The 26,329-nt window shown below is 41.9% G+C and overlaps 1 protein-coding gene across 1 annotated transcript in view; it reads right to left on the reverse strand.

The window, feature by feature from the left end:
- Nucleotides 1-26,329, reverse strand: part of FER1L6 (fer-1 like family member 6) — a 54,188-nt gene that overhangs the window by 25,461 nt on the left and 2,398 nt on the right. Inside the window, exons 2-21 of the mRNA XM_057429776.1 lie at nt 25,976-26,102; nt 25,299-25,353; nt 25,074-25,205; nt 24,281-24,343; nt 21,241-21,319; nt 19,900-20,056; nt 18,562-18,748; nt 16,819-17,011; nt 15,570-15,919; nt 12,314-12,422; nt 10,434-10,614; nt 9,424-9,544; nt 8,035-8,135; nt 7,297-7,387; nt 6,405-6,524; nt 5,347-5,499; nt 3,848-4,034; nt 3,183-3,307; nt 1,669-1,803; nt 985-1,134 (exon numbers count right to left, since the gene is read on the reverse strand). Coding sequence (XP_057285759.1) covers nt 985-1,134; nt 1,669-1,803; nt 3,183-3,307; nt 3,848-4,034; nt 5,347-5,499; nt 6,405-6,524; nt 7,297-7,387; nt 8,035-8,135; nt 9,424-9,544; nt 10,434-10,614; nt 12,314-12,422; nt 15,570-15,919; nt 16,819-17,011; nt 18,562-18,748; nt 19,900-20,056; nt 21,241-21,319; nt 24,281-24,343; nt 25,074-25,205; nt 25,299-25,353; nt 25,976-26,102 — 2,816 coding nt within the window. The remainder of the gene's footprint in view (nt 1-984; nt 1,135-1,668; nt 1,804-3,182; nt 3,308-3,847; nt 4,035-5,346; nt 5,500-6,404; nt 6,525-7,296; nt 7,388-8,034; nt 8,136-9,423; nt 9,545-10,433; nt 10,615-12,313; nt 12,423-15,569; nt 15,920-16,818; nt 17,012-18,561; nt 18,749-19,899; nt 20,057-21,240; nt 21,320-24,280; nt 24,344-25,073; nt 25,206-25,298; nt 25,354-25,975; nt 26,103-26,329) is intronic.

Here is a 26,329-nt window from a genome sequence, read left to right on the forward strand (position 1 = left end):
AACAAAAATCCTGAGCAGAACTGCTTAGAAGACTTTCACACAGGAACATTCCAGATCTGATTCTAGTTTTAAAAGGCTGGTGAACAGACAGAAACATCAGCTAAACCACACACTTTCTTGTCAGCTCTACAGAGGAGTCTCAGGGGTATATTTGCATACATCCCAGAAGCAGTGTTGCCTCCCTTGTCCCAAAAGATGGCAAAAGAAAATACTCTCAATACAATCCACTAAAAAGTGGATTTCAATTTAAAAAGAGGGGAAATTATGGTAAGGTGCTAGACTCTATCCCCTAGGTATGCACCATAATGAGGAAATGTTCCATGTGGCAGGATATTTCAAGTTTCAGAAAATAACATAATTAGCCCATCATGCTTAAAAGCCTGTTTTATCTTGGGAATATCTGTGAAAAATGTCACCAAGTTCCACATTTTTCCCATTTCAGATTTCAGAATAAACTGTTCTAGGTTTTCATCAGGGAGATGTGTCCTCTAACTGGTGGCTCTGCAAATTCCACTGAAAATTCCCTGAAATCCCAGGCACGATACACCCCACTCTAAACTGAAAACTCATTATCTGAAAACTCAGTCTCTCTGATCCAATCCTTATTATTCACCACTTCCTTTTCCTAAGAGTAATGGAAGTATTGAGAGCTTTGAGGTTGCTAAAATCAGGGCCATGTGTTACTCCAAAGAGCAGGTCATTGCAGAGGTGGTGGATTGTCAGTTGTTTCTCACACCAGGGTCCAGTTTACTGGCAAGTGATGGGAAAATGAGGCTCAAAGCATCTGAGGGGCTCGTGGTGGTGTGTGCATGGACAATGGCCACTGGCAGGGTGGAGGGAGTGACAGAGGTTGTATGGAGACTATGAGGTCGAATAGCAGAATGATCTTGATCCAGTTGCAATCCCCATTAATTCAACAGGGTGATGGGCTGCTTTTTTGAGGCCAGGGTGTAAAAGTGTAATGTTCAAGAAAGGCTGGTTTACCTCCAAAAGCTCAAATGTAGCAAGAAGGTCTCCTCCTGAAAGATTCCCACAATACACTGGGTGGTAAGAAAGTTTAGGTGGTTCATAGTTTTGATCAGCAAGTCTCACCACAGGGGCAGCCACTGTAGAACCAATATATTCTGCCTTACCCTAAATGAAGGAGAATACGGGCATCAAAATCATTTGAATTTCACAGCTATCACAGGAGCCAAGATGACACGAAGTTTAGTATTTGTGAAAGAAAACAACTTCTCCTGAAGGAATGATCAGGTGGAATGCTAGACAACTATGAAAATGGAAGCGCTGAGTGTTTATCACCTCTTCAGAGCATCCAAAGGTTCGGACCTCAATATTCAGTCAGTGAGACGGTGACAGTTTGCATGGTCAGAGATAAATCTGTGTCTTCTCAGACTTAGATGAAATATTTGCAATTGTGTACCAGGGAGATGGGGGCAAGATGTTTCTGATTTCCCTAAGCCTGTCTTTGGGAGAAAGGTTCACTTGGGAAAAAAATGGCCAGAGCTTTTCAAGGCTATTTTCAGATAGTAAACTGCAAACCGCTGTAACACTGAGCTCAGTTCAGCAGGATCATCCATTTAATGCCTAATCAATAACACAATTTTGCTTTCACACTGGCAATGATGTAAAAGCCTGTGTTTTTACTGAGAAGGATTTTGAGTTTACCACAGCATCATCGTCATACAGCTCGATGACGATCTCTGGTGGGAACTGAGCAATCTCCTCTCTGTCGCCATGAAGCACAATGCTGTTGAAGAGCAGCATCTGGTTCCAGGTGGGAGATAACGTCTGAGAAATGATCTAATGAAACAGAGGAAATGGTCAACGAGCTATGAACTGGTTGGTTAGGAGTCCTTCAGCAGGATGTGCTGATCTGCTGATGACATCTTTTCCCACGGACTGAACTATTCCTGCCTGAGACACCACGTTTTTCAGCAGCTATTCCCAGCCAGAAGAATAGGACTCTTTCACCCTCAAGGCTGTTATCTCCAGTTTCTCCACTTCCCTGTTTGCCCCACACACCCCTCACAAGCATATCAGTCCATGACCACTAGACTGTATAGACAAAGCTCAGTATGAAATTTAGAGGAAAGCTGTTGGTTTAGGAGAGCAGGCGCATGTCCAACGCTATTAAAATAAAGCCTTTGTTCTAAACTGAGTCCAATTTTCACTTGTCCAGGGTCTGTTTATTCAAACTTGTTTTTTTCTTCAGTGTAATGACACATAACACTAAGAAAAAAAAGTAATTAATGAACCACTCCTAATAAATCAATAGTTTTTAATTTGCTGTAATTCAGCTTATATGGATGCTTGTGGCATTTCATCATAGATAATGTTTTAGCTGTCTTGGGAGGAAACTTATTTAACAGAGGTAACATTTAAAGAGGAAAAAAATGACAACTGCAAAATGACTCATAATCTGCTATTGTTCTTTCAAATGGAAATAAGGCTCCTGACTACAGTTTATTGGCACTCGGCTGACAGCCTTCTAAAAACATGAAATTTATTGGCTGCAATATTTTATTCAGGCAGTGAATAAACTTAAGACTTCTGTACCTATAAAATCCTATTGTTTCCTGAGCCAAATTCTACTTTGCCTATTTACCCCCTGGAGATGTCTGAGGGAGAAGTGAGACCACTCCCTATGGCTGCATTTTTGCATCATTTATGTGGTCCAGAAAGTCTCATATCTTTCTGGTTTCAGCTCATTTCAACTTTGCCACTCTAAAGCCACCAGTGTGCTTTGACAAATTCCGTCACAGAGGCTCATATGGCTACAGAAGCCATATAAAGGTCTTCAATCTTTGCTCGATCATTGCACACATAGACTATGGGAAAAGAAAACCATGATGGTTCATCCTCATACCATGCAATGACAACAGCACAAGCTTCAAACATAGAAAAAGATGTAGAAAAAGGTTGTTCACTTGCTGCAATGTCCCAGTAGCCTCAGAGAATCTGAGTTAAAATAAACTAATGCTACTGAACCTCATGTTAGGGTAGCTGGTTACACCTACACTTTAGTCTAGCTTGTAGTCAGCCCTCAGGAGTTGCCCTTAAACAGCAGGCAGCTGACTTCTCCTGCTAGGTGCCTCCTTGCCAAATGAAGACTTTTCCTTTTCATGGCTTTATTGAAAAAAGACATGTTTTCATTTAATGAAAGGGGCTTTGGAACTTACCTTTGTGGTCTGGCAGTGTGATGTGAAAGTAACTTTTGCAAAAGGATCTGAAAGTCCAGTGCTGTCAGCTGCAATGAGCCCCCTTGCCTGGTACATGTGGGCTCTCAGCTGGAAGAGATGCAGGGCTGGGTTGCAAAGAAAACTAATGTCAGCTTCATGGAACTGATGCAGCACATAGGTAGGAAGGGAAGATTCATCACCTGCAGTCCAACCAGGATCTGACAACAGCAACTCTTGCTAGCGGTCTTGCTGAAGGGATACCTGGGACACTCAGAAGTTAAGACTTCTGTATTCACTTAAAATCAATGTCCAATGTAACTACAAGGTTATTAACTCTGAGTTTTAATCCCATCACTGGCTTATCTACTAGGCATTCAGCACAGTAGCTTCAGGAAAAGTGAAGGATGTTTCCTCATTACAAGGAGACAGACTAATGGGGCGGAGAACAGAAACTGTAAGTGGACAGATCCTTTCTTTCCCAGACATCCATAAAGTATCAGGACTGATAACTTGGCAAAAAAACCCAGCTTTTTCTAATGAAAAGGTGCTAAGCCATTATCATTTTGGAACAGTTACTTTAAATTATAGACATTGCTGCCCTCTGAATTAGAGCATTAGGATCCATGTCTCTTAATTGCCAAGATGGAGAAAAAACAGAGCCTTACTTTTATACAGCAGGCAGGCAGGTGAGGATATCGCACTGTGCCCTGCATTGGTGCTCGATGATAATTCAGTCTCATATCCTACAGGCAAATTCTCCATGACACTGTGGGCATAGCTGGCAGGTCCAAGCCATAGGTAGATGTCCACCTTTGCCTGCACAGTCCAGCCCAGTGGGCGCTTGCCTGGTAACTGAAAAAATAAATCCACCCATCACCAACAAATTCACAAGAAAGAGGTGGCTGGATGCTGAATACTACCAACCCAGAGTAAAGTAAAGGAGAATTCCCTGAACTGATACACTGATAAATGACATTTCTCCCTAGTGAGTGGCCCTAAGACTCATTTAGTGCAAGGAACTTCTGTGATTCTTAGGGAAGAAATGCTCTTTTGAAAGCCTATGTAAATGGCATACTGCCTGTTATGCAGGGGTTTGTGCTGGCTGCCTAAGAGCTGCAAGCATGTCAGTGCTAGCTGATACTCTATTTTTCCCAGACATCAGCCCAGCTTCCATTTCATGAAGTTCTGCTGTCTCCAATAGTTAGTCCCATGTTTTACTAAAAATATTGCTCTATTGGGCAGGTCAGAAAACATTCCAGTATTAATCTTGACAAACAATATTGTTATTTCCTTCCTCTCCCTTTCAACTTCATTTAGCTCTGCTAAGCTCAGTGTTTAGTATTATCTGTTTCTAAGGTAACTCTTGACATTGAAGGGGCTGGAGAGTTAATTGTGGTATTTTTTGTTCATGCAGGCAGATAGCACTGTGCTTACCAAGTACCTATGGCACCTACGTATTTCTTACATCTTTCTAGCTGCTCTTTAGCTGTGCTTTATGGGAGTGCTCCCAGCAGCTTCAGGTGAAAAAAGGACTGAAAAGTCATCATATGAAGTTACTACTGTCTTGTGTGCTTGGGCTTTTCCTGATGGCAATAGTAACAAGTACATTGTATAATATTCCTCTGCCAGGTACTCCCGGTCACACTCCATTCATAGGAGTACGTCCACTAAGACTTTCTTTCAAGATGAATAAAACCTTAACAATATTTTGGACATATATTGCACAAGCCTAGGCACATTCTCAATAGCAAGCATAAATTATTGCTGTTTTGCCTCTGAATATCTAGGTTTCCTTGCTATCTGAGTTGCTGTGGGCTGATCTCCTCCCAGTGCGCTGCATTCTGGCATCTTTTCCAATAAAGAGGCTGTGCCTCTTCTGTCTGTTTATGTGTACAGCTATAGATAAATAATGCTATATTCTTGCCATAACAAGTAGTGAGAGAATTAATTACTCGTACACCAAAAGCCTAGCAGTGATACAGTGCTTAAATAAGGACAAGCATAAGTGTAAGAAGCAAACAACAGTAGATAGATAGCAGACATAAACGTGTACACGTTTTTAGTACATTACAAAGATGAGCCTGTAAAATATAATCCCTGGGAGAAATCTGAATACCAAATGTCCCCTGGCATCACCTGTGTTTGCAGAGCACCCCAGACTTACTTTCAGGAAATGGGTTTTAATCTTCCCACAATCCTTGCCTCTCTGCTCTTTCGCTGGGGAATAGAGTATGTTTTTTGCTGGGACTCTTGCATATGCAACTCTCTTGTGGTTGCTGAGCATCCAGATGAACACATCAGGCACCGTATTCTGCGGCTGTTAAAAGATGAGGAATATTGAACTCAAACTGAATTGTTTCTATAAGCCACACCATTGTTTTTGTTAAAACACTCTCTACCAAGAGCTCATTCCTTCATGGCTTCTGTGGATTGGCAGATGTGCACCTGGACTAAAAGAGGCTGTCACTTCAGGCTTTATAGCCCTAACCTCTACTCCTAAGCACAGCTGAAGTAACGAGCTTTATAGAGGGATTAAGGAGCACCCACTCCATAAATCATTTCAGGAGAAACTGAAACTAAAAACCTTGGTACCATCTCAGAAAATAACTTACCCACAGACTGCGTAAGCTAAAAGCACCTACCATGGAAATACCATCAACTTCATCTCTACCAGGAAACCAAAAAGGAGCAGGAGCAGACTTCAGCACTGGCATACAATCATCTCTTCTGCTTGTGAGGATGCTCCATGGCATCGCTTTGCCCTGTCCCAAATAACATTTCCTCAAGCAAAGCCCGGGCAGTAAAGCAGTAAACAGCTCAGGGGCTGCTCCCAGGAGACATGATGTCAAGGTCACTCTCTTCTGGGAGAGAAGAGAATCTGGACATAGGCTACAAACCATGCCAGGCTGTGCCACTTGCTCTCTGACCCAGGGAATAGCCATGGCCCTGTTTAGTTTTCTAGCATAGACAGCTCTCAGAGGGACAACACTGCACTGGCTGGATTTTGCCTGACCAAATATGTCTGTTCTCAGGCTTAATAGCATGTCTAAGCAGTGACCATGCAGCGAAGAATAATATAGAGACCTCATATCTCATATCAGCCCAAATCACTACGTCCACACAAATGCAGACAGGAATTCAGGTCAGAAAGTGGGCTGTGCCCAAAACACCAGTATACATATGGGATGAACTTATTTAAATTAAAATTTCTGTGTGGATTACCTCATCAGCCAAGAATCGAATTTTATCTATGAAGCTCTGAGTCTCACGCATCATTTCATCCAGTGGCATCTTCTTTTTCTGCTGCTGAACAATTCCCTTGGCATCACCAGACATTGCTTCCTGCAGTCAGGAAAGACACATGTATTTTGTTTACACATTATCGAGTAGTTTGAACTGGACACAGAAGGAGAGAACAGTCTTTGATTCCAGTTTAAAAGTGAAGATAGAGACAGTTGGTTCAAGGTAACAACTACCTTCTTTATCACAACAGAAAGTGATCAACTCTTTGGAGCTGAATAACATAAACCACGAATGTCCCCCATTTTCTCTTTGTGTGTGTACTGTGTGTACGGAAGTTCCAAGAGACATGTGATTACCACCTAGAATTATCTGGCCTTGGTCCTGGAAGAATTGATAGACAAATGCAGTGCTACAAACAGTAAATAAAGCTAATAAACATTCAGACAACCTCCACCCAGTTTGGTTTCTTCTCACTGCGTCTGTATTGGAAGTGATTAGGTCCAAATGCCAGATTTCACTCGTCTTAAAGTTCAGCACACTGCAGTAATTAAACGCCTAACAGCAGTGTTAATTTGGTGGTTTTCCACTGAAAACAGCATCATCCCCGTGTAAGATGCATGGAAAAGAAAAATCAGCTCATTATTATACTGGCTTATTTGTATTTTAAAACATCAGGTTCTGAACTATTTTGGGGTATTTTACAACTCTTTAGTAAGCACAGTAGGGTTCATTAATAAACAAAATGCTCTTGGATATTTTATTTATATTAACTACAAAGCATTCCAGTACGGTGAAATCAAATAGAAATTAAAATGTATACAACCAGTGTGGTTTCAGTTAACATCATGATATCAATGAAAAATACGCATACCAGCTCTTGCTTGAAGAGCGTAAGTCTCTTTTTGTCCAAAGCAGTGTAGTTCAACCCTTTTCGCCTCTTTTCAGCAGTGGTAATGAAGGCCCTAAGACACAAGAATAACAGGGCCTTACATGTGCTATTTTTTTAACATAGCTGCTAAAATACATGGGAATGAAATGTTTTCTGTCTGCTGCAGTACCTCCACCTCAAGACACAGATGCTGATATTCTCCAAAATAAATATTGAGCACCTCTACAAGTCAAAGAATGGAGTCCAAAAATTCTGCACCACATTTCACAGAAACAGGGTTAATATCTAGAAATTAGGGTTTATATCTGTCCTGAGCCAAATCAAATCTGACACAGAGCTCGTCGGGTGATTTATACCAGCATGTGGAATCCTTTGGTTTTATCTTAACTGTGTCCAGCTTATCTATCACACACTTTATTAAATTCTACTTATCCCATATACGTTCTCTGCTTAGAATCCAGAAAGCCAAAATAATATGACAGCGATTGTCAGCAGTCAACTGTCAATACTGAATACTGAAAATAGCAATAAATTATTTTAGCTGTATAAATAGAAACCACACTTTGGAAGACCTTTGCTCTTATAGCATAATAAATAAAATATGTGTCTCAGTAAGTTTACTGTAGCTTTTGTTGTTATCATCAGGTTCCTTGTCTAGCTCCAGATTTACAGTAAACATAAAAAGTTGATTTTCTGTATGCCTTTAGTAAATGTGGTTACCTGCTTTGACTGACAAAATTGTTTAGGGCTGTCCTCATTTTCTCCTCAGATGCAATCTCTGAAACCTTGATCAACTCCTTCACTTGCTCTAATGATTCTTCCTGTGAAAAGCACATGAAGGAGACATTATATAAAGGAGGGCACTTTACCCTTCTGCCAGTGTTATAACACCATTATTCACTATATAACTAGCAAGAATAAGGGATCTGTAACTTTGTAATCTGACAGAACAAGACCTTTGACATATCACTCTGTTTGAAGTGCGCAGAGAGAAGACTCCAGCAGTATAACTTAGTTTGACCTTTCCCCAATCTCTCCAGCTACTAGCCAAAGCTACCACTGCTTGGAACAGCTTTGTTATCTAGATTCTTCAACCAAGACCCATCAATGGGAAACATTCCCCACTAGACAGGAGTTAAAACTGTACTTCTTGGCTCTGTTTCCAGCCCTGCTGCTTAAATTTAGCAAGCTGCTGGAGTTAACTTCTTAAACTTTAGTAGGCACTTGAATCCATATGCAAGGTCTACCACAAAGCCTACTGTTATTGAGAAATGGAGTCTGTTTTTACACACCAAAACAAGTGGCTGGGTTTCCAATGAGATCTGTGGGTGTTCAGGTACACTGACAAGCATATCTATCCACACAGATATTTAGATATTTAATTTTCAATTACCTGGGTTTGAAATGCTGACCTATAAGCCTTCTCATGATACAACCGCGTGTAAGTATGTCTTCAATGTCATTGCTCAGGAGGTGTATAAGGATAAAGGAAAGATGTATTGGACTCTTAATCTGAGTGCCTCAATTTAAAATATTCAACACTAGAAGTCACTTAAGAAAACCCCAGAGATTACTACTTTGTTGAGACTGTTCATAGTCATCAGACAAGGGTAGAAGGAAACTTCACTATGGGAAAACACTATGACTAAGGCATCACATTGATGGCCCATGAGATGATATGACATTTTGTCTCTAACAGGGTTTTTAAGGAAACTAAAAAATGTCCTTTAAATTGTCTCCAGCATAAACACAGGTTAAACCACGTGATCTGGGTAAGAAGACATCAGAGGAAGAGCTATAGGAAATAGATTTACTCTATATCTCATATTTTAATTGACTGTTCTTGCAAAGAATGAAATGTTTATGAGAAAAGGAAACAGCCTTACAGCTAAAAAGAAATTAACAAATTGTGGCCAGGAATACTCAACTCACTCTAACAGATCAAAGCAATTTGGGGAGGGGGAAGAAAGAGAAGGGGTTGATATCAGTTACTCTTTCACAAAATGAACAGCAAAGAGAGCAGTCAGAGAATACTTTAAAGGCCTGTTTTGGGAACTTGACCTCTCACTGCCATACTCTGCTGAGCCAGGGAGGGTGGCTGCCACATACCAAGTGATCTGCCATTTTCTCGAGGGTGTTGGAAGAGTACAGACGAAAGGTCTGGTTGCCCCAGTAGCTCTTGACACAGATACAGGGCTTCCTCTCATTGTACGGCAGGTACTGGTAGTTCCTGCGAGAACAAAGTATGAAACAGATTGTAAAGGTGAGAGCAGAATTCGGAGGGGGGGTCATAGGAAAGTAAAACTGTTTGGGCTCTTTCACAGGACAGAAACTGAAGACACAACAGGACATGTTCACATGTGCTAACCAGCCATGGTTCTTCCCAGTAAATATGGGGAAGAACAAACACAAAGATCACTTATGCTCTCTGCAGGATCCCTGAAAGTCAGTGGATCTGATTTCAGTGCTTTCCAGGGTGGGAGAAAAACCAGGCAAAAAAAGGCATGCAGAGAAGCTCTGAAATACTGTTAATGTTGGGAAGCAACAAGGGAATCCAGATGATTTCACATCCCTGGAAGTGTTCAAGGCAAGGTTGGATGGGGTTTTGAGGAAGCTGGTCTAGTGGAAGGTGTCCCTGCCCATGGCAGGGGGGTTGTAACTAGATGATCTTTAAGGTCCCTTCCAACCCAAGCCAGTCTGTGGTTCTATGGGAAAGAAGCAAGGCTTAAAATCTCATCAGCTTTTCAATGCAGAGCTGGTCACTGGGTAGATGTTACTTGCGATCACAGTCTAGGACTCTAAACCAGGGGCAGCACTGAAGGAGTCACACTTTCCTAAAACCTTCCAATGCACAGCTGGTAAACACACCCCTTTTACAAACCCCAGAAGTTCAAAAGCCCATGATGCCAAGATCTGAAGATGAGTGTAAAATGGCTCAGAGCTCATTCACCTCACTGAAGCTTAGAAAATTTACCGTTGTGCAAGATGTAATTAAGGATTTTAAAGCCTCTGTTTCACACAACTTGCTTAGTGCTGCCAGGGTTCATTAATGAGTCCCACAGGATTATAAAATAGGAACCAGAGTCCTGCATGGTGAGTTTTTGAAACACAGATCCTACCTGTTCCCAGTTGTGATCAGTGGCTTCTCGGGGGGTGTGATTGATATCAGGGGTACTCCCAGGTCATGAGAAATTTCATCCTCCCCCTCATGTAGCAAACTTTCTTCCGCTTCTCCGTCATGTATCTTCTTTTTCCCTCCAGCTCCTGCTGATACCCCATCAGTGATATTCCCAAAGTTACCTAGAGACACCGGGTTACAAGTGAAGAGATTACTAGTTCAGAAGGGATAAAACTAAATGAGGTTTAAGAACACTCAGAATGACCAGTCATAGCAGTGGAAAGTACTTGTTTCTTCCTGTTCATTAACTGTTCTGGCCATACCACAGTTTATAAAGGTCCTGACAAGGTATGTCTGTTCCAGTGACTTTTCAGACTCCAGGACAGTGCTTCCTTATTTGCCATATGTGAAATATAGGTATGTACCTAGTATACTACCCCACATCACTAAGTGATGCAATCCCAGTTGGTTATACCCCAGGACCTTCTGATTTTGCTAAAGAAATTCAGAAGCAAAACCAATACTGCTGGTGAAATTTCTAGACCCGGGAGCCCCAGTGCATGTTTGATTTACACAGTAAATGTATGTCTTCTTTGCAACATATGGATGATCATTTCAAAGTCTGGTCTCAGAAGGGCTAAACCTCATTTTCAGAGAAGCAAATTGCATAGCAGAGTTGCAGAGTTAGTAATAACAATGCTTTGAGGCCTCAGCTCCAAGACTAATGCCAGACAGCTCTGCTAATGACACAACCATCTTCTCTGATAGGATTTTGCCTTAGAGGGCAATTATTAGCACTAGGAATGAGGTGCATCCATCAGACTGGTAATTACAGCCTTTATGGAAGACAGGCAGAAAACATCCCCTGTAGAAAAAGGATGTGCTAAATCACCCCATACAACATCTTGATCTGAACTTTTGGTTCAGCCTTTCATGTAATAATGGTCATTTGCCAAATTTGGATCCAAATTTCAACTGCACTGGTAGCTGGTACATATTCAGGTCCAGAACTGAAATTCATCTTTAGTACTAATCAGGTCCAGATTCATCTTTAGTACTAATTCTGACAAGAATCAGTAGAATTTCTTGCCCAACTATACGAATTAGTTTAGTGACATTCTCAGCTCTGCTTCCTAAGTTTCAGCAGGAATCAGTATCGCTCATTGATTGCCCTTTTTGCTACAGGCATTTCCCCCTGCACACATAGCCTTACAGTTGAAACTTTGAATAGCTTTGAATATCTTTGAAACTATCCACTCAATATTCATGAAAATGCCTTCATTTTCTCTTCAGTCTGCTCCTGGGGACAATTCAGCTTCACCATGAGGAGGCCCCTTAAACTCTACAGACCTGCTTTACTTGGAAAGACAACAGGGCTTACCAGGAGGATCTTAGAGCACAATCTGGTGCATGCATGTTGAGGCTTGGCTGTACATGACCTCTGTGCTAGACTCACAGACCCACATGTAGCTAAACAGGGTTGGCTAAGACTGTCCACATGGATCCTCCCTCCAAAGGGGCTCCTTCACAGCTAGTGACTAACTTTAATGGGCACCACAGAATGAACTCTGCCCTGAAGTTAATTACTTGAGTTTTGTCTGCCAAGAGATTAGGAGGCTAAATGCTGAGTGAGCTGCTGTACATAGTGGGAGAGAGGATTTGCATTAATACAGGGCATCTCAGAGTAGAGACAGCCAGGTATCAGTATGCCCAGCTTGACTGCTGTCCAGAGAAATGAAGATTAAGGGTTTATTCAAATGTAAGTCCTATTCTGAAGCTGACTCCTGAACACTGAGACACAGTTGCCAATAACACATAGCATTCCCTTGCTCTTGACAGTCCCTCTCTGCTTTGGAGAACAGCTTACCAACCTACACTTACCAACAGAAACCTCAAAGGTTATTGGCTTGTCCCCAAGCTTCCTATCAATCATCGTGGCTTCAAAAAATGTCCCAAAGAGCAGTAATTCCTCAAATTTCTCTTCATAGATCTATTGGATAAGAAGGGGTCAGAAAAAAAAAGCATTTATTTCACCTTCTACTCTTTTTTACAGCACAGAGGAGGCTCTGTAAGTCTCTAGCAGCTGTGCTACTGTCATAGATACATCACTCCATGGAGGCACAATTTGCAGGAAGAAGTAATATCTCTTCTCTGAGAAAGTGATATGATTGGAAAAAGAGATAAGCCTGTGTGACTTTGCTTTTGCAATATTGTCCAGTTAGATCATAACCAATTACATAAAAGTCACTACCCCTCACTTCATACTTTGCCTCACTATTAAATGGCTTCACCATCTTCACATACTCTTATACCATCATCCAAACTATACGTCTATGGCAATTCAAGGGCACTCTTTTAGTGCAACAGCAACAAAACATCACCATCCTGGTATAAGTCATTTATCAGTGAGTGTAGCAGTAGTCTTTCTTCACATTGCAATAGCAGCTGCTGCCGTTGTAATGCATCCAGGGAGGGGGGTGCTTGCCCAGCTCTGCTTTCCCCAGGATGACTTGAACCTACTGCCCATGTGTTTGTACTATCAAGGCTTTGTCCATGCTCACAGTCAAGACTTTGACACTCAGCCTCCAGTGACACCAGTAAGACACAAAGATTTCTGGTATCCACATTTTAGATGGTAGCCCTGTGCAAAAGCCTACTGAAGCCAAGCTGTTTATCCCACTGTGTTTTAAAACACAGGCCCAAAAGTGGGGTGGGGTGCCATCCTCTTCTCTTTGCCTTCCCTGACATCACAGCGCAGAAACCAATAGCCCAGTAACCTCGCTTCCAGCTTTTGACAGAATTTGTAAGCACAGGAACAAAACGGTCTCAGCACTAGCAAACGCTGAGAAGTGAAAAGGCCTTTTGTGGAGTTTCATGGGTCTGCTAGACTCTGTTTAAATCTATTGGAGACCCAGCGTCTCCTGGTCCCTGGCACACACTCTCACTCAAGGAAGCCAGCTAACACCTCTGGTGCTCCTAAGTCATCAATAAAACAAGTTATTAGCCCCAAACAAAGACTAAGCTCAAAGGAGATACATTTTATGGTTTGAGTTCTCTTCACATTTATACTGTGACTGCCACAGTCTCTCCAAAGCAAACCCTACTTGTTTCACTTCGTGGACATCAGCGTACTGAAGCCCATTAGGCAAGATAAGTACTAGCTACTTTTGCTTGAGTGAGGCAATGAATAAAACATAGCTGTATATTAATATTTGTTTCCCTTACTTCTGCAAAGCAGAAACAGCTTTTGACAGAGCCCATGATCTCCTAATTTTGAAAAACCTCTGCTACACACTGTAAAATGGCATAGGTCTTCAGTGAATGGATTAGCAGTGTCACATATCAAAGCTACCACCACAAGCAGATTGCAGCACCAGAGTAACTTTAGCTTCCCTGCACCATAATGATTTTCAACATAAACCCAAAGTATAGGATGCCTAATAATGCTGAGGATCAGAGACTACAACACACATATCTATCTCCCTTTATAAAGAAAGGAAATTGCAAATGCCTAATATCTTCTTGCTGCCAGAATGGGTCAATAAAGTTGTGCTGTGGGGCTGGGTAATTTGCCTCTGTTGTCTCAGAGGCTCTATGAGACATTTTTCACCTTATTTGTAATGCCTTCAGTTCCTGCTTTTCTTTTCAGAGAGTTGTAATACAATTACTGTGTCTACTGTAGCATGAAGCATCATTGAATGTTAAAACCAAAAGAATATCAAGCATCACTGTATTCTGTTGTTGCCTTTTATTCACCCTGTATTTGAAAGTGAGGCATAGTAGCCAGAGACAAATCCTTTTTGCCACTTTTAATATTTGTTGGTGTTACAGCAGGGTTTGTTCCTCTACCTGGAGTATTTAGGTAGCACCTAAGACCATAGTGTTTGAGACACTCACAATAATGGTTTTCTTCCATTTTAAGGAAAACCTATATGGAAATACGTTTATTTTCATGTCACCTCTATCACGTTCTTCAGAGAAGAACTGAGAGACAGCTTTATGAGTATATAAAGCAAGACCAGGGCACAGGTTCACACAATTAGCTTGCAAATACCCTCGTTATTTCTCTACTAACACACTCCTTGACCTGTTTCAGCTAGCACTCATACCAGCAATGCCAGAGCACAGGTCAAGGAAGAACACTTATCAAGGCTAGGCCTCAAGACCAAAAAATAATTAGTCCTCCTACTTACGTGTAGAGTTGGTGTCAGAAGACCAAGAATTAGATCTAATAAAGGATATGAGTGCCTTAAGCACTGAAGTGGGACTCCCGCTATAAAAGCCAAAATTTTGACCAATGATATACTGAAGTAGAAAGAAAATTGGTTATGAGAATATTTTCCTTCCTATTTATTGGGTAAAAAAAAAATGGAGCTTTCATATGCACCAATGTGCTGTTGCTTCCAGAAAGTGATGTGATGGAGCAGAGAATCAAAGCTCACGACTGGCTCAGGACCTGAGCCCACATATTCTGCCTCAACTGCACAACTTTCTCAAAGCACCGTAGCACAGACCTTCCCATAATGTAACTCAGTACAACAGGTGGAGTTAGGAAAGTAACATCACTAAACTCCAGTGGAGACTGAGCAAGTGATTTGCAGCCCCTCTCCTAAAGAGAGTAGCAATCTAAAACTACATTGACAATGCAGGGTTAAAGGAGGAGATAAAACATATTAGGCTGTATCTCTCTTCATTTGTACAAATCCTATGTGAGTGATTCCCTACTGACTCCAATTGAAAACTACTGATTTTCTCGGATGTAGGAAATTAGACTTCATAATTGCCATCTGCCCCCATTGGCCCTCTGTCATTTAGCAGATAAATCATATTGTCATTTAGCAGATAGATCATATGAGTTTCTAGTAGGAACACATGGATGCATATGGGACAATAGGACAGGAGACAAAGTTTTATGGAAACCAAGTCCTGCTTGAAATATTTTTATGCCTTACAGGTATACATTAATGCGCCATTTGTTCTGCATTATTATGGGAAGATCCCAAGACTATGGAGGCATGTAGAAGCTGTAGGAAGAACGTAAAAGCAGTATTGCATGACCTGAATCCAAATACACACATCAGTGCCACCCTTGGAGGTTTACAGCCACATGTCAATCAACCTCTTCTCTCATACCGACCTCTGAAAGCACATCAAATGGCTCGACTTCCACTTCGGTTGAGTTCATCTTATCTGAAGGAGAAGCTGACTTGTGATCCTCTCCTGCTTTCTCAGTTTTGTCCTTTCCTTTGGGTGCTTTGAAATCTTTATCTTTAGATGGCAATTTGATATCCTTGATAATACTTGAAAACTTCGACTCATGGGCTCCTCCTGAAAGTATCTCCACAGCAATCTGAATGTAGAGACGTCCCCTAAAGGAGACGCCTTCTCCAAAACCTTCGTTAAGCTCCTGGTGGTCATCCATGAGGCTGTGGTTCCTGGGTGAGCCATACAGATTGATCCAGGCAGGCCCAAAAGTAGGCAAAAACCCTGGAGATAAAGTACCTTTTATGGCATTTCTGTTTGGTGTTACATGCACTCCTTACTGTGTGCTCCAAGAAATCTTGCCTCTTGCACATCAAAAGCCAAACATAGACCCATTTCTATGCAGGTGGGGACCACCTTATATAGAGCACTCTTTTGGAGGGCAATTCTTAGGCCCCAAGGAGCCCTGTCCCAGAGTCCCAGGGACTCTGCTAGTATGGAGCTCTTTCTCAGAAGGTGTTCATACCAAAAGTGCTGGGGCATTTGCATCTCTTGTAAAGAGAGCTTGCTCCCATAAACTGAGGGTTGAGACATGACGAAAGCAGAATGGAGACTTTGTCACCCTGTCAAATCTCTTTCCAAGCCCATGTCACTACCCAGTTTATATGTTTTATCTTTTATTTTCTGATTAAGTACTCAGATACACATTCAAATTGCCAAATTATGGAGTTACTTTGTTGAGCTGTGATAACTGACCATGTTCCTCCTTGGGCTGTGATAACACCCAGCTGAGCCTTACCTAAACACCTTGCTCTTACTGGGTAGATCAAAAACACAGGCCTGCTCTACCCGTTATTTGCACTTTGGGCTTTCACTGACTGACAGAAACCTGCACAATCTATAAATGTACATGAGTCATCCATAACAGACTAGACTATTGCCACAGTCACAAAGAAAGTACCAAATTATGCAGCAGCCCTGTAACAAGAAAGTCAGTGGTAGACCAGTGGTAGAGCACAATGTAATATAACTCCAAATTAAGCATGAGAAGGTTTTTCAGAACCAACAAAAACTATGGATGTTTGCTTGAGCTCTGGGCATTTCTAAAATGGGATTAGCCATGCCCAGATTCCAGGCAAGTAGATTTTTCTTTGGGGCATATTCTGGAACATTTTCCCCTTTACCTTTGTCACCATCTTGTTCATTTGATATTTTCTTCAGGTCAATGAAGTGGGTGGCTAAGGCCACATCATTCATGCTGCCTTCATCCCAGACCTGGATTTTGACTCTTCGGCAGAGTGGAGGAAACATTTCCTTAAAGATAATCTGTTCGTGCCATACTGGATCTGCACAGTTCTTTTGCACTGTTGTCCGACCCTGAAATGAAGTCCAACAAACTTAACCCCAGAGGGATCAGATTCTGGAGAATGGCAACGAGTATAGCACAAACTGCACTTAGCAATATCTCTCCAGTCATTTTTAAAGCACAAATACCCTATCTTGAAAGTACTTCAGCTTTTCTATCAGCTTGTTTACTTTCCCATCCATTGCTAGTAAAAGACCACATTATGTCTGAAGAGCTCTCACTTGCACACAGCAGAGGCGGGAATAGGGCCCTTGTGCACAAAGCACATCTGTGAAGCCAGACTTTGGCATTTCTGCTGCAAACTGCACATCTTCAAATGGCTTTTGAAATACCTGGGTAATGGTAATGTAGCACAGTTCATCTCATAAAAGATTAAATTCATTACAGCTGCCAGGCTGCATGTTCCAATGGAAATACCTTAATGAGGCAATTTATCTAGTATAAAATATGATTACTGTGGCTCACATTCTGGGCATATGCCTGTGTCCCAGGGAGGTAGAAACCAGTGTTATTTCTTGTAGCCTGAAGGAGATGGCAGACCCATATCACCATCTTTTACCTTCACATTTGGTGGGGAGAACTGAAAACTCTAAACCAATATTTTACACACCAGGGTGCAAACCCACATTAGTGACCTATTTTTGTGTCTTCTTCAGCCCTCTCTTAAACCTAAGATAGCTGCATGTGTCTGACTGTTTTAATACATACTAGTTGGAGATGTAATATTCTCCAATTTGGATTTACAACAAAACACGTTTTCAGCACCAAGTGCCTTGTTCTCATGTCTGAAACATCTGTAAAGGACTAACTGGAGTTCTTCTTTAGACTTCCTTGCACACAGAAAGTGTTGCTGGCTTAAAATTGTTTCCAGTTTATTATTTTCTTCTTTACACCAAGAATCAAGACAAGCTCCCTGGCATGGTGTTTAATGGATGTAGCCCAGAAGAACCAGGCCTCTGGAGCTCCTCCATGTTCCTTTTCCACCAAAGTCAGAAGGCCCCTCTCAGCAGCTCTCTGTAGCACCATGTTTGATACTGAAGGACCTCAGAGAGCAAAGAAGCCAGGCAACACTGAGACAGAGACTAATCAAATGCTTCCTCTTCTGTTACCCACAGAAAATCTGCAAGAGTCCTGAATTACAGCAGAATAATTCAGAAATCAATACACCACCCTAAAATCCAGACTGAACTATACTTTCTTCTTTCACTGCTTCCTTTTTTCACTCTAGGTAGACCAGAACCACTTACCTAATACCACACTAGGTAATCTGCTGTCTTGTAACCTGATGTTTAAGTAACAGATCTATAAAATTTTCTTTCCCCTCCCGCTGCCTTAATCTAACCTACTGCTGTGAGGCTGATATTAGATGAACTGGCATTAAGTGTTTCTATCACTTTGTTCCTGTATAATTTAAGAGCTGACAAATTTCTTTCTGATGTCAGAAATGTGTGTATTACTTAATTTATGAAACTACAAGTTAAAGGATATCAGCATAATCACCTGCTGTAGCACAGCTAATGGGAAAGAAAGTCTGCATTGTGATCAAGAAGATCCCAATTACCATTTGACCTGCAAACATGACCACCACATAGGGATCCACAAGGTCCTTACTGTCTCCTATGAATGCTTTGGTGACATTGGCCATGATGCTAGAGTTCATCTTTGGAAGTCCTTCTGCTTTGTAGATTCTCACATAAAATCTGGCCCATGGTCTTTCAGATGGAAAACCTTTGGGGATCAAGAGGTTCCTGAAAGAATAAAGAAGCCATTTCCTGAACACTGAAAACTAAACAGTGAAGTGATGTTTTTTCCAATAAAATTGTTATCTCAAGTTAGCTTGCATCCTGAGAAGATGCAAAAATGTGCATGAATCTGTTTCTGCATCTACACTAAACACTTTCTGGTTACCATGAGAAAATGATACAGCATCACTCAGCAAACTTGTCTGTGATACAGAACCAGGCCCAGTTAGACCCAGTTCCTCAGCAACTTCTCCAATAAATTCTGAATATCTCCAAGGATGGAGATTCCCCACTCTCTCTGGGTCCCTGTCACATTTGACCACATTCATGGTAAAAATAAATAAAGTTCTGTTCTGAAATTCCCTTGTTCTAACCTGCATCCAATGCCTCTCATCTTTCTGCTGTGTTCCTCTGAATAGGGTCTGGCTCTGCCCTCTTCATACAGAATACCCCAGAACCTCCTCTCCTTAGGGCTTGAGAAACCACCACCATGACCCCATTCACACCTTTCCTTGTAGACCACATGCTGCAGCCCTCCATCCTCTTGGTGACACTTCATGAGCATGGTCCAGTAAGTCAGTACTGACCAGAAACATTGCTCCTGTAAAATCTAAAGTATGCTGGCAGCATACTTTACAACTGTAAACGTCTCTATTTTACAAGGAGAATGCTAATACCCTTGAGTGTATCTAAGGATATGGAAAGAATCCATGCACACACATCTGACAGAGGAGAAGGAATAGCTTTTCCTCTGTTTTTTTTTTTTTCTTACTTCACTGCTCTTCAGAAATATTTCAGAAATATTTGACTGGTTTCAGATAAAGGAACCTTCTGTCAGGGATAACCTGGCACTTATCCACTGAGCACAGTCAGCCTTATCAGCTGCAGAGATGTGACCCTAACATGTCCTTCATTTTAGTTGAGATGATTACAGAAACTCTCCTTGAGTACATCAGAACATCCAGGTATACAATGTTATCCTGCTATTTACCCTAAGTTAGTGAGGAAAGGACTAAAAGGAGGGTAGAGGACTCTTATTGAATCAGAATAACTTGGGTTGGAAGAGACTTTCAAAGGTCATCTAGTCCAATCCCCCTGCAACGAGCAATGAACACTTAGTAAAGAAGAAAGCAGTAAAAAAGAAAATATTGCCATACTTTTCAATCTGCTCCTCACTGTCAGCTGTTTTCTGCATAGCTTGTATTGCATCACCTTTCCCAGTCACACTGATGTCACACTTCAGGTACCCCTTGGCTCCTGTCCTAATGTCAGCAGGGTCTGTGAGAAGTGCCCACTTGTCACAAAACTGATGACCTGTAAGATGAACAAACTTAAACACTCAAATAGAGGATGCTAAAATTGCAAATACTTCTCCTCTCCACTCCCAGAAAGGGCACTGCAAACATCGGTGCTTTCAGAAGGATTATGCAGAAACACACTTGTTTACCAGGCACATCTAGAGGGTTCAAACTGTTGTGTGACCAAAAAGGCAAACAAAGGATTGATCTAGAGCTCATCAGGAACATCTCACTTTCATCAATGGTTATCGACATCAGTGTCTGAAGACCAGTGGAAAGCTGGGTGAGATATCAGCAGCTGAATTAAGGCTTTATGAGTAGAAGCCAACTTTTTGATGAGAACTGATTGAAGGTCTCAGACCTCTGTCAGCAAAACCCTTGCTGGGACCTGTGGCCAGGCATAACATGGGCAGCCAGCTGAGAAAGGGAGGAAGGAGGGTGGACAGCCATCGAAGGAAGAAGCAGACTGCTCACTTCAGTCAAGCCATTTCTCTCTACTGATTCTTGCAGGAGCCCTGAAGAGAGGATGGCCTGAATGACTCTACCTTTTGCATGACTGTGTGACATCTATAACAAGTGGCCTAAATATGTTCATTCCCCAAAACTGAGAAGATACAAGGTCCCTGAGCAATTGTGAAAGAGAGAAAGATGAATGGGTTTTGGATGGTTGTAAAAAAAAAAGGCCAAAACCAGGGTAGGTGACCTTTTCTTAGCTTCAAATTTCAGGCACCGGACAGTTCTGAAAATGGATCATGGTCACCTTTTTGTCATCTTCTCTCTCTCATTGCTCCTCTTCTCATCTCATGCTCTCCTAACCGTTCCTTCCACACTCAATCCAGCTCTCATTCCCTCCACCCCTCCCACTCCAACACATGTAGCAGAACTTTGGATGCTCTGTGATGAATGAATGGAATTAGGTTTTGTAGATCACTCAGCTGCCTACTCTGACCCCCTAAAGAAAAGCCATCCTCCATAAGTGCTTCCCACTTGTCAAGGTGTTTTCAGTGTTGAACTTTTTGCCAAAAATCTGCCTGATACTCTGGTACTCGAACAGGAAAACAACCCTTCCAAAAACCTTGCAGTTATTCATTGGCATAAACCACAATCATCTAAGTGGAAAAGCAGCACACCTCCCTCTCCTCTTCTTCCCTGCCTCACCTCTCATTTAACAACAAAAAGGGCAAAAAATGCACCACTTACCTGGCTGACCATACACCGTCCCCACATCTACTTTGAAGGAGCCTATCAGCATGCTCCCGATCAGTTTATTGTGCATAACCTGTCAGAAAAAGGCTGGTTAAAGATGCTCTTTCTTCTCAGTCAGCATAAGAAAGAGCAATCCGAAGATCCCATTGGGTTCAGAGGTAATAAGCAGCAACTTCCAGCACCATCCAAAACTAGGTGTACATAGCCACAGAAGATATAGCAAGCATTTGAAATCTATCCTTTACACAATATTATGCTAATTTAGAAACCAACATAGTTGAATCCAGGTGGAACCAGAAAGGTTCATTCCAGGTCCCAGGATTATACACAGCAGGAATCTGATGGATGTGTCTTCAGAGCAGACGCAGTTATACTACTTATCCTGGCGGTTATAAATAAGTCATAATTAATATAAGCACATGGGGCATAAATGGTTTCACACTGGGCTGCAGAAATCTTATCACTTTCTGTGCAATAGCTGAATTGCCATAAGAACAGAGCACACCCAGAGGAGAACGAACTGAGTGTTTCTTTGCAATGTCAGTGTGCACATGAAAGACTTCATTCTGATTTATCCCCCACAATATTACTGAAACCAAAGAAGTCATATAGATGTAAATGAGAAAGAAAGCAGACCCCAGCGAGCCTGTCTCCTTATCCTTCCTGCCAAGTAATGAATTTAATTTAATTTAATTCAAATTTAATTAATAATTTTCCTATGTCATGATTCCTGGATCTAATTACTTCTGTGCTTGGTTTTCGAATACATGCATGTGCTTCACTTTAAAAACAAGGCAGAGTCTAGCAACACCTTCTAAGGAGAGACTGGCTCTGAAACTGAATTTCTCAATAAATCAATAAATACATCTGATCTGGTTTCAGAATAGCTTAAAAGGTTGAAACCTGTTTCTTGACTGTGGAAAAGCTCCTGAAAGCACGCTGAATTGTCTCTAACACCTTGGCTAAACTGCAAAAAGAAACTAAGCCCATGGGACTCACATCCACAGAAGGTCCATCTAAATGCTGGAGCTGAACAACCAAACTTCTGAGGGCATTTCAGGAGTCTGGAAGACATCATACCCTGGCTTTGGACCTGTGCATCTTTTCTAGGGATACAAGACTTCCATGGTTTTGCACTGGATTTTTCATGTGACTTCATTGTGTGCATTTTTCAAGAGGAGGAGACATACACAGAATCATAGAATCAGATAGGTTGGAAAAGACCTTTAAGATCACTGGGTCATAAAGATCACTGACACCTTCATCAAGCTCTACCAGAAAACTCAGGTTTCTCGTTGCAACAGAACGTCATTCCCCATCAAAAGCCTGGGGCCACTGTGCCCCTGTGATTTAGGGAACACACTCAGTTGCCCTTGGTGATTCCTCACTTCAAAAGGGAAGAGTTTCTAGGGCTTAAAAATCAAGAGTGGGCAAAGGAGCAGTCTTTACTATTAAAGCTTAAAAGTTAAGCAACATGCACATGGGAGAGCAGTCAGTGTGAAGCCAATGCTTCATGCACTGGTGCTCCTTTTCCTCAATCCTTAATGATGCCAGGTCCCATCATAGCGCCAGATCCTCGCTCCTATGAGGCTGGACTAGAATGTGGTGCCCTTGGGTAAATGCTCACTGTTCCCACTGAAACAGTGAGGGTTTCCATTCCCTGTAGTACACATTGCTTTTAACCACAGAGGAAATAACTCACAGCTTCTATTAAATGCTCTGCATCTTTCCTAGTAATTTTTTTTAATCATATTTTCTCTAATTTAACAAAGCAGGTGAGCATGAAGCTTATAGCAAACACCTCTGGTCTTCTTAGAGAGGGAGCATCACATCTACATTGTATCTAATTAAAGGTTTGTGTCTTTTCACACCTGATTGACTCTATAGATGACCAGAGTATTTTCTTCAGCTTTTCTTAATGAGGACAAGCTGGCACAGTGTGAAACTGGGGAGTATTTCAGTACTGGAGATACAGGTTTAGCATGAAAAGGGCATCATCTCAGTTTTAATATGGCATTACTATAAGACTGCTGGAATGAAGTGGAAGATATAAACGAAGAAAAAAAAATTGATTAATTAGCAAGTGCTGAGAAACTGAAAATCTCATTTTCCCCTCAAATGCAGGGTTTGGATGCAGCTCGACTAACTGCTGCCCTAATGGACAACAGCACTAATCTATTTCATTTTCCTAGAGCTTCCACATGCAGGTGAGTTCATTTTCACAGATTAAGCAAATTTGGTGCATGAGCAATTGCTGGCAATGGAGGCTGCCAATCTTTGTTTCTCCTTAGGTGAAATGGTTAAGCAAGTGCTGGGAGATTTTCCACCCCTCAGGGTTTTCTCCACTCCAAACACACAAATATTTCCTCTATTCTTTCTATTCCCCTGATATACTGCATTCTCCAACACTAAGTTGCAAAGTAATGAATCTCTGTTTAAAGTAGCATACATAAGCATTGCACCAGGTTACTTTGTTGGGGTTTTTAAAGTAGCTTTTGGCTAGATGACTTTTTATTTCTCAGTGTTACACCTCCATTATCTATAAATCAATTACATTTGCTGAGCCTGATGAAGCTGTGCAGATTTACAGCAGGTAATTCTAACACATTTCCCCACACCCCCATCATGCTCAGGAAGCTGGCACTCCTCCCACCACCAGCGGATATTTGGAATCCTTATCAAATGAATTTGAGACTGGAAAGACTGGCCATATCTTGGATAAATACAACTATACATCCCCAGGCTGCAGTAGCTCACAAGAGCTGGCTCCTCAGTACTGTGCTGATACAAACTATGTCAGAAACACATACAGGGCCATACTCTGTGATATAAGTCATAACAGTGAGATGATGCCCACTGAATTTTCACATTCTACCCTGCAGATTGCCAACCCAGCAATGAATGCCCCGAAAATGCACTTAATATTCCTTTAGGGTAATGTTTCTACAAATCATTCCCAGCTGCTTTTCCTCCTCTTTCTCACTCTGACAACAACGACCTTTACTTACTGTGCTAAGCTTTCTGAGGTACTTACAGAGATGTTGATTATTTTGTCAAACAGGAACACCTGCGGTCCAACGAAATCAAACACAAAGTACTGCGGGGAAAGGAGACAGCAGATCAGCATTGTCCTTGCGCTGGTAGCCATGCACTCAGCACCATGGTTTAGCTTTTGGGGTTACTGCACGAAGCCCCCATGAGACACTTGGTGTACTGGGGAGGCAGTGATGGACACAGCAAAACCCTTTCCTTGCTCCCTGGATCATGTCTGCTGTGGCCCAGATCTGTTTTCTACTTTCCTACTTGCATGGCTGCACAGCACTGCCCTTCACAAATGCCTGTGGCCCTCATCCTGCATCAGAGAGTATTGCCAAAAGGCACCGGAGGCAGAAGAAAGCACAAAGATTGGCTTGGGCAACTGTATTGGTCTCATTTATCACCAGCTGGGACCAACATATGTCGAGGAAAGACTGAAACAGTGAAATGGTAGAAAAAAAGAGGTTTGTAGGGGGAGGGGGAAGTCTAGACAAAGCTCCCAAATGGATCAATTGAAAAAATGCAGAGGCAGTGGCAGTAGGACAGGATGCAGTGGACGGTGCTGGGAAGGGGATGGACAGTGCTTGAGAAGAGAAAGAGCAAACAAAGCTAAACCCAAGGGAGCTATTGCTGGTTCTTGGCTGAGCTTGAAATTCAAAGAGCTCCTGGATGGACCTCCCTGCTCAGACACTAGGGTGCCACAAACTTAGTTCATTGCATTTTGAGCTACCAGTGGTGGAGGCCACCCAGAGCCATTGAAGAAAGTGACTTCTCCAAAAGAAAACACTTACCTCATTGTAGAAAGGGGCATTTGTGCCTTCCTTTACTGTTGTTTGCTTCTTCTCATCACCTATCTCGATGATCACCACAGGGTCAATGTTCTCACCCACCAGCTGCCTGGCCTCAATGATGGTGATGGCAATCTGTGGGGCACAAGGACACCACACAAACTCCAGGGCTCAGGTCCAGCCTGCCTGGGGATGTCACAGGCACATAAGGGCCATCATCCTGCTCACCTGGTAGTTCTGGGATTTCATCTCCTCTTCATGAATTCTGGCCATCAGCTTTGCCCTGTTTAAATGACAGAACAAGTCATTAGGCACTTCTAGGCAAGAGCTGGTACTTGGACATGTGTTGGTAGGACTTTTCATCACTAAGCAAGCATTGTTTATGGCAGGTAGCTTTGCTGGGAAATGTTATGCTTGATTTTATCAGCAGAGATCATCTCTGTCTTTCTTGTATACTTGCTAATAGGAAAATGTTCTGCATCTGCGGACCAGTACAGCTACCTGCCATACATGGGAAGGATTTCTCTTGCTGATCCTATTAAACTTGACTCCATTCCTTCTCTGTATGAAAAGAACAATTATACAAGCTCTTGGGTATGGAGATTGCTGTCCCCTTTGGATCATTTTCATTAGCAGAGTTCATGAGCACAGTTGAGGCACTCTCAGCATCCATTTCAATCTCTCCCTGCACTGGATAGCATACGGTAATAATCTGTCTTGAACCGATTCTATTCTGCTGACAAGTACATCCCACTCTGTCATATGAGAGAGCAGGAGTGAAGGGAAGAGTGCTGTCAGCAAATGGATTTTCTGTCAGCAGATGTATTATCCTAGGGGAACATCATCCCTAAGAAGGATGAAAATGGTGTTTAGGAGGATGTTAGGCGAGGTACACAAGGGATCACCTTTTCCTCTTTGGGCTTAGGGATCCAAAAACATTGGACAACACATCACTGTTCATTAGGTCTTCCTCTCCCTCTTCTTGTCTTCCGAGAGTGCCATGTTGAAGATTTGCACTTTCATCATGATCACCTGATGAAGAAAACAATCAAGAAATCAAAACCACCTCTGATTTTTACTAGGAAAAACCTAACTTGAAACACAGCAGTGAATTCATCAGCATGAACTGAAGATTTAATTATTTGGGTATCACAAATAGTGATACAGTAGTGGTTTGTATTGTGCATCAGTTATTTCTGGCCTAGAAGCTGCCAAGTTGTACCTGCAACAGTAAAGATAAATTGCCTAACAATACCCTA

Source organism: Pezoporus wallicus, unplaced genomic scaffold, assembly GCF_028554395.1.
Source record: "Pezoporus wallicus isolate ANWC-B61680 ecotype Strahan unplaced genomic scaffold, APGP_CSIRO_Pwel_v1 contig_7545, whole genome shotgun sequence".
NCBI lineage: Eukaryota > Metazoa > Chordata > Aves > Psittaciformes > Psittacidae > Pezoporus > Pezoporus wallicus.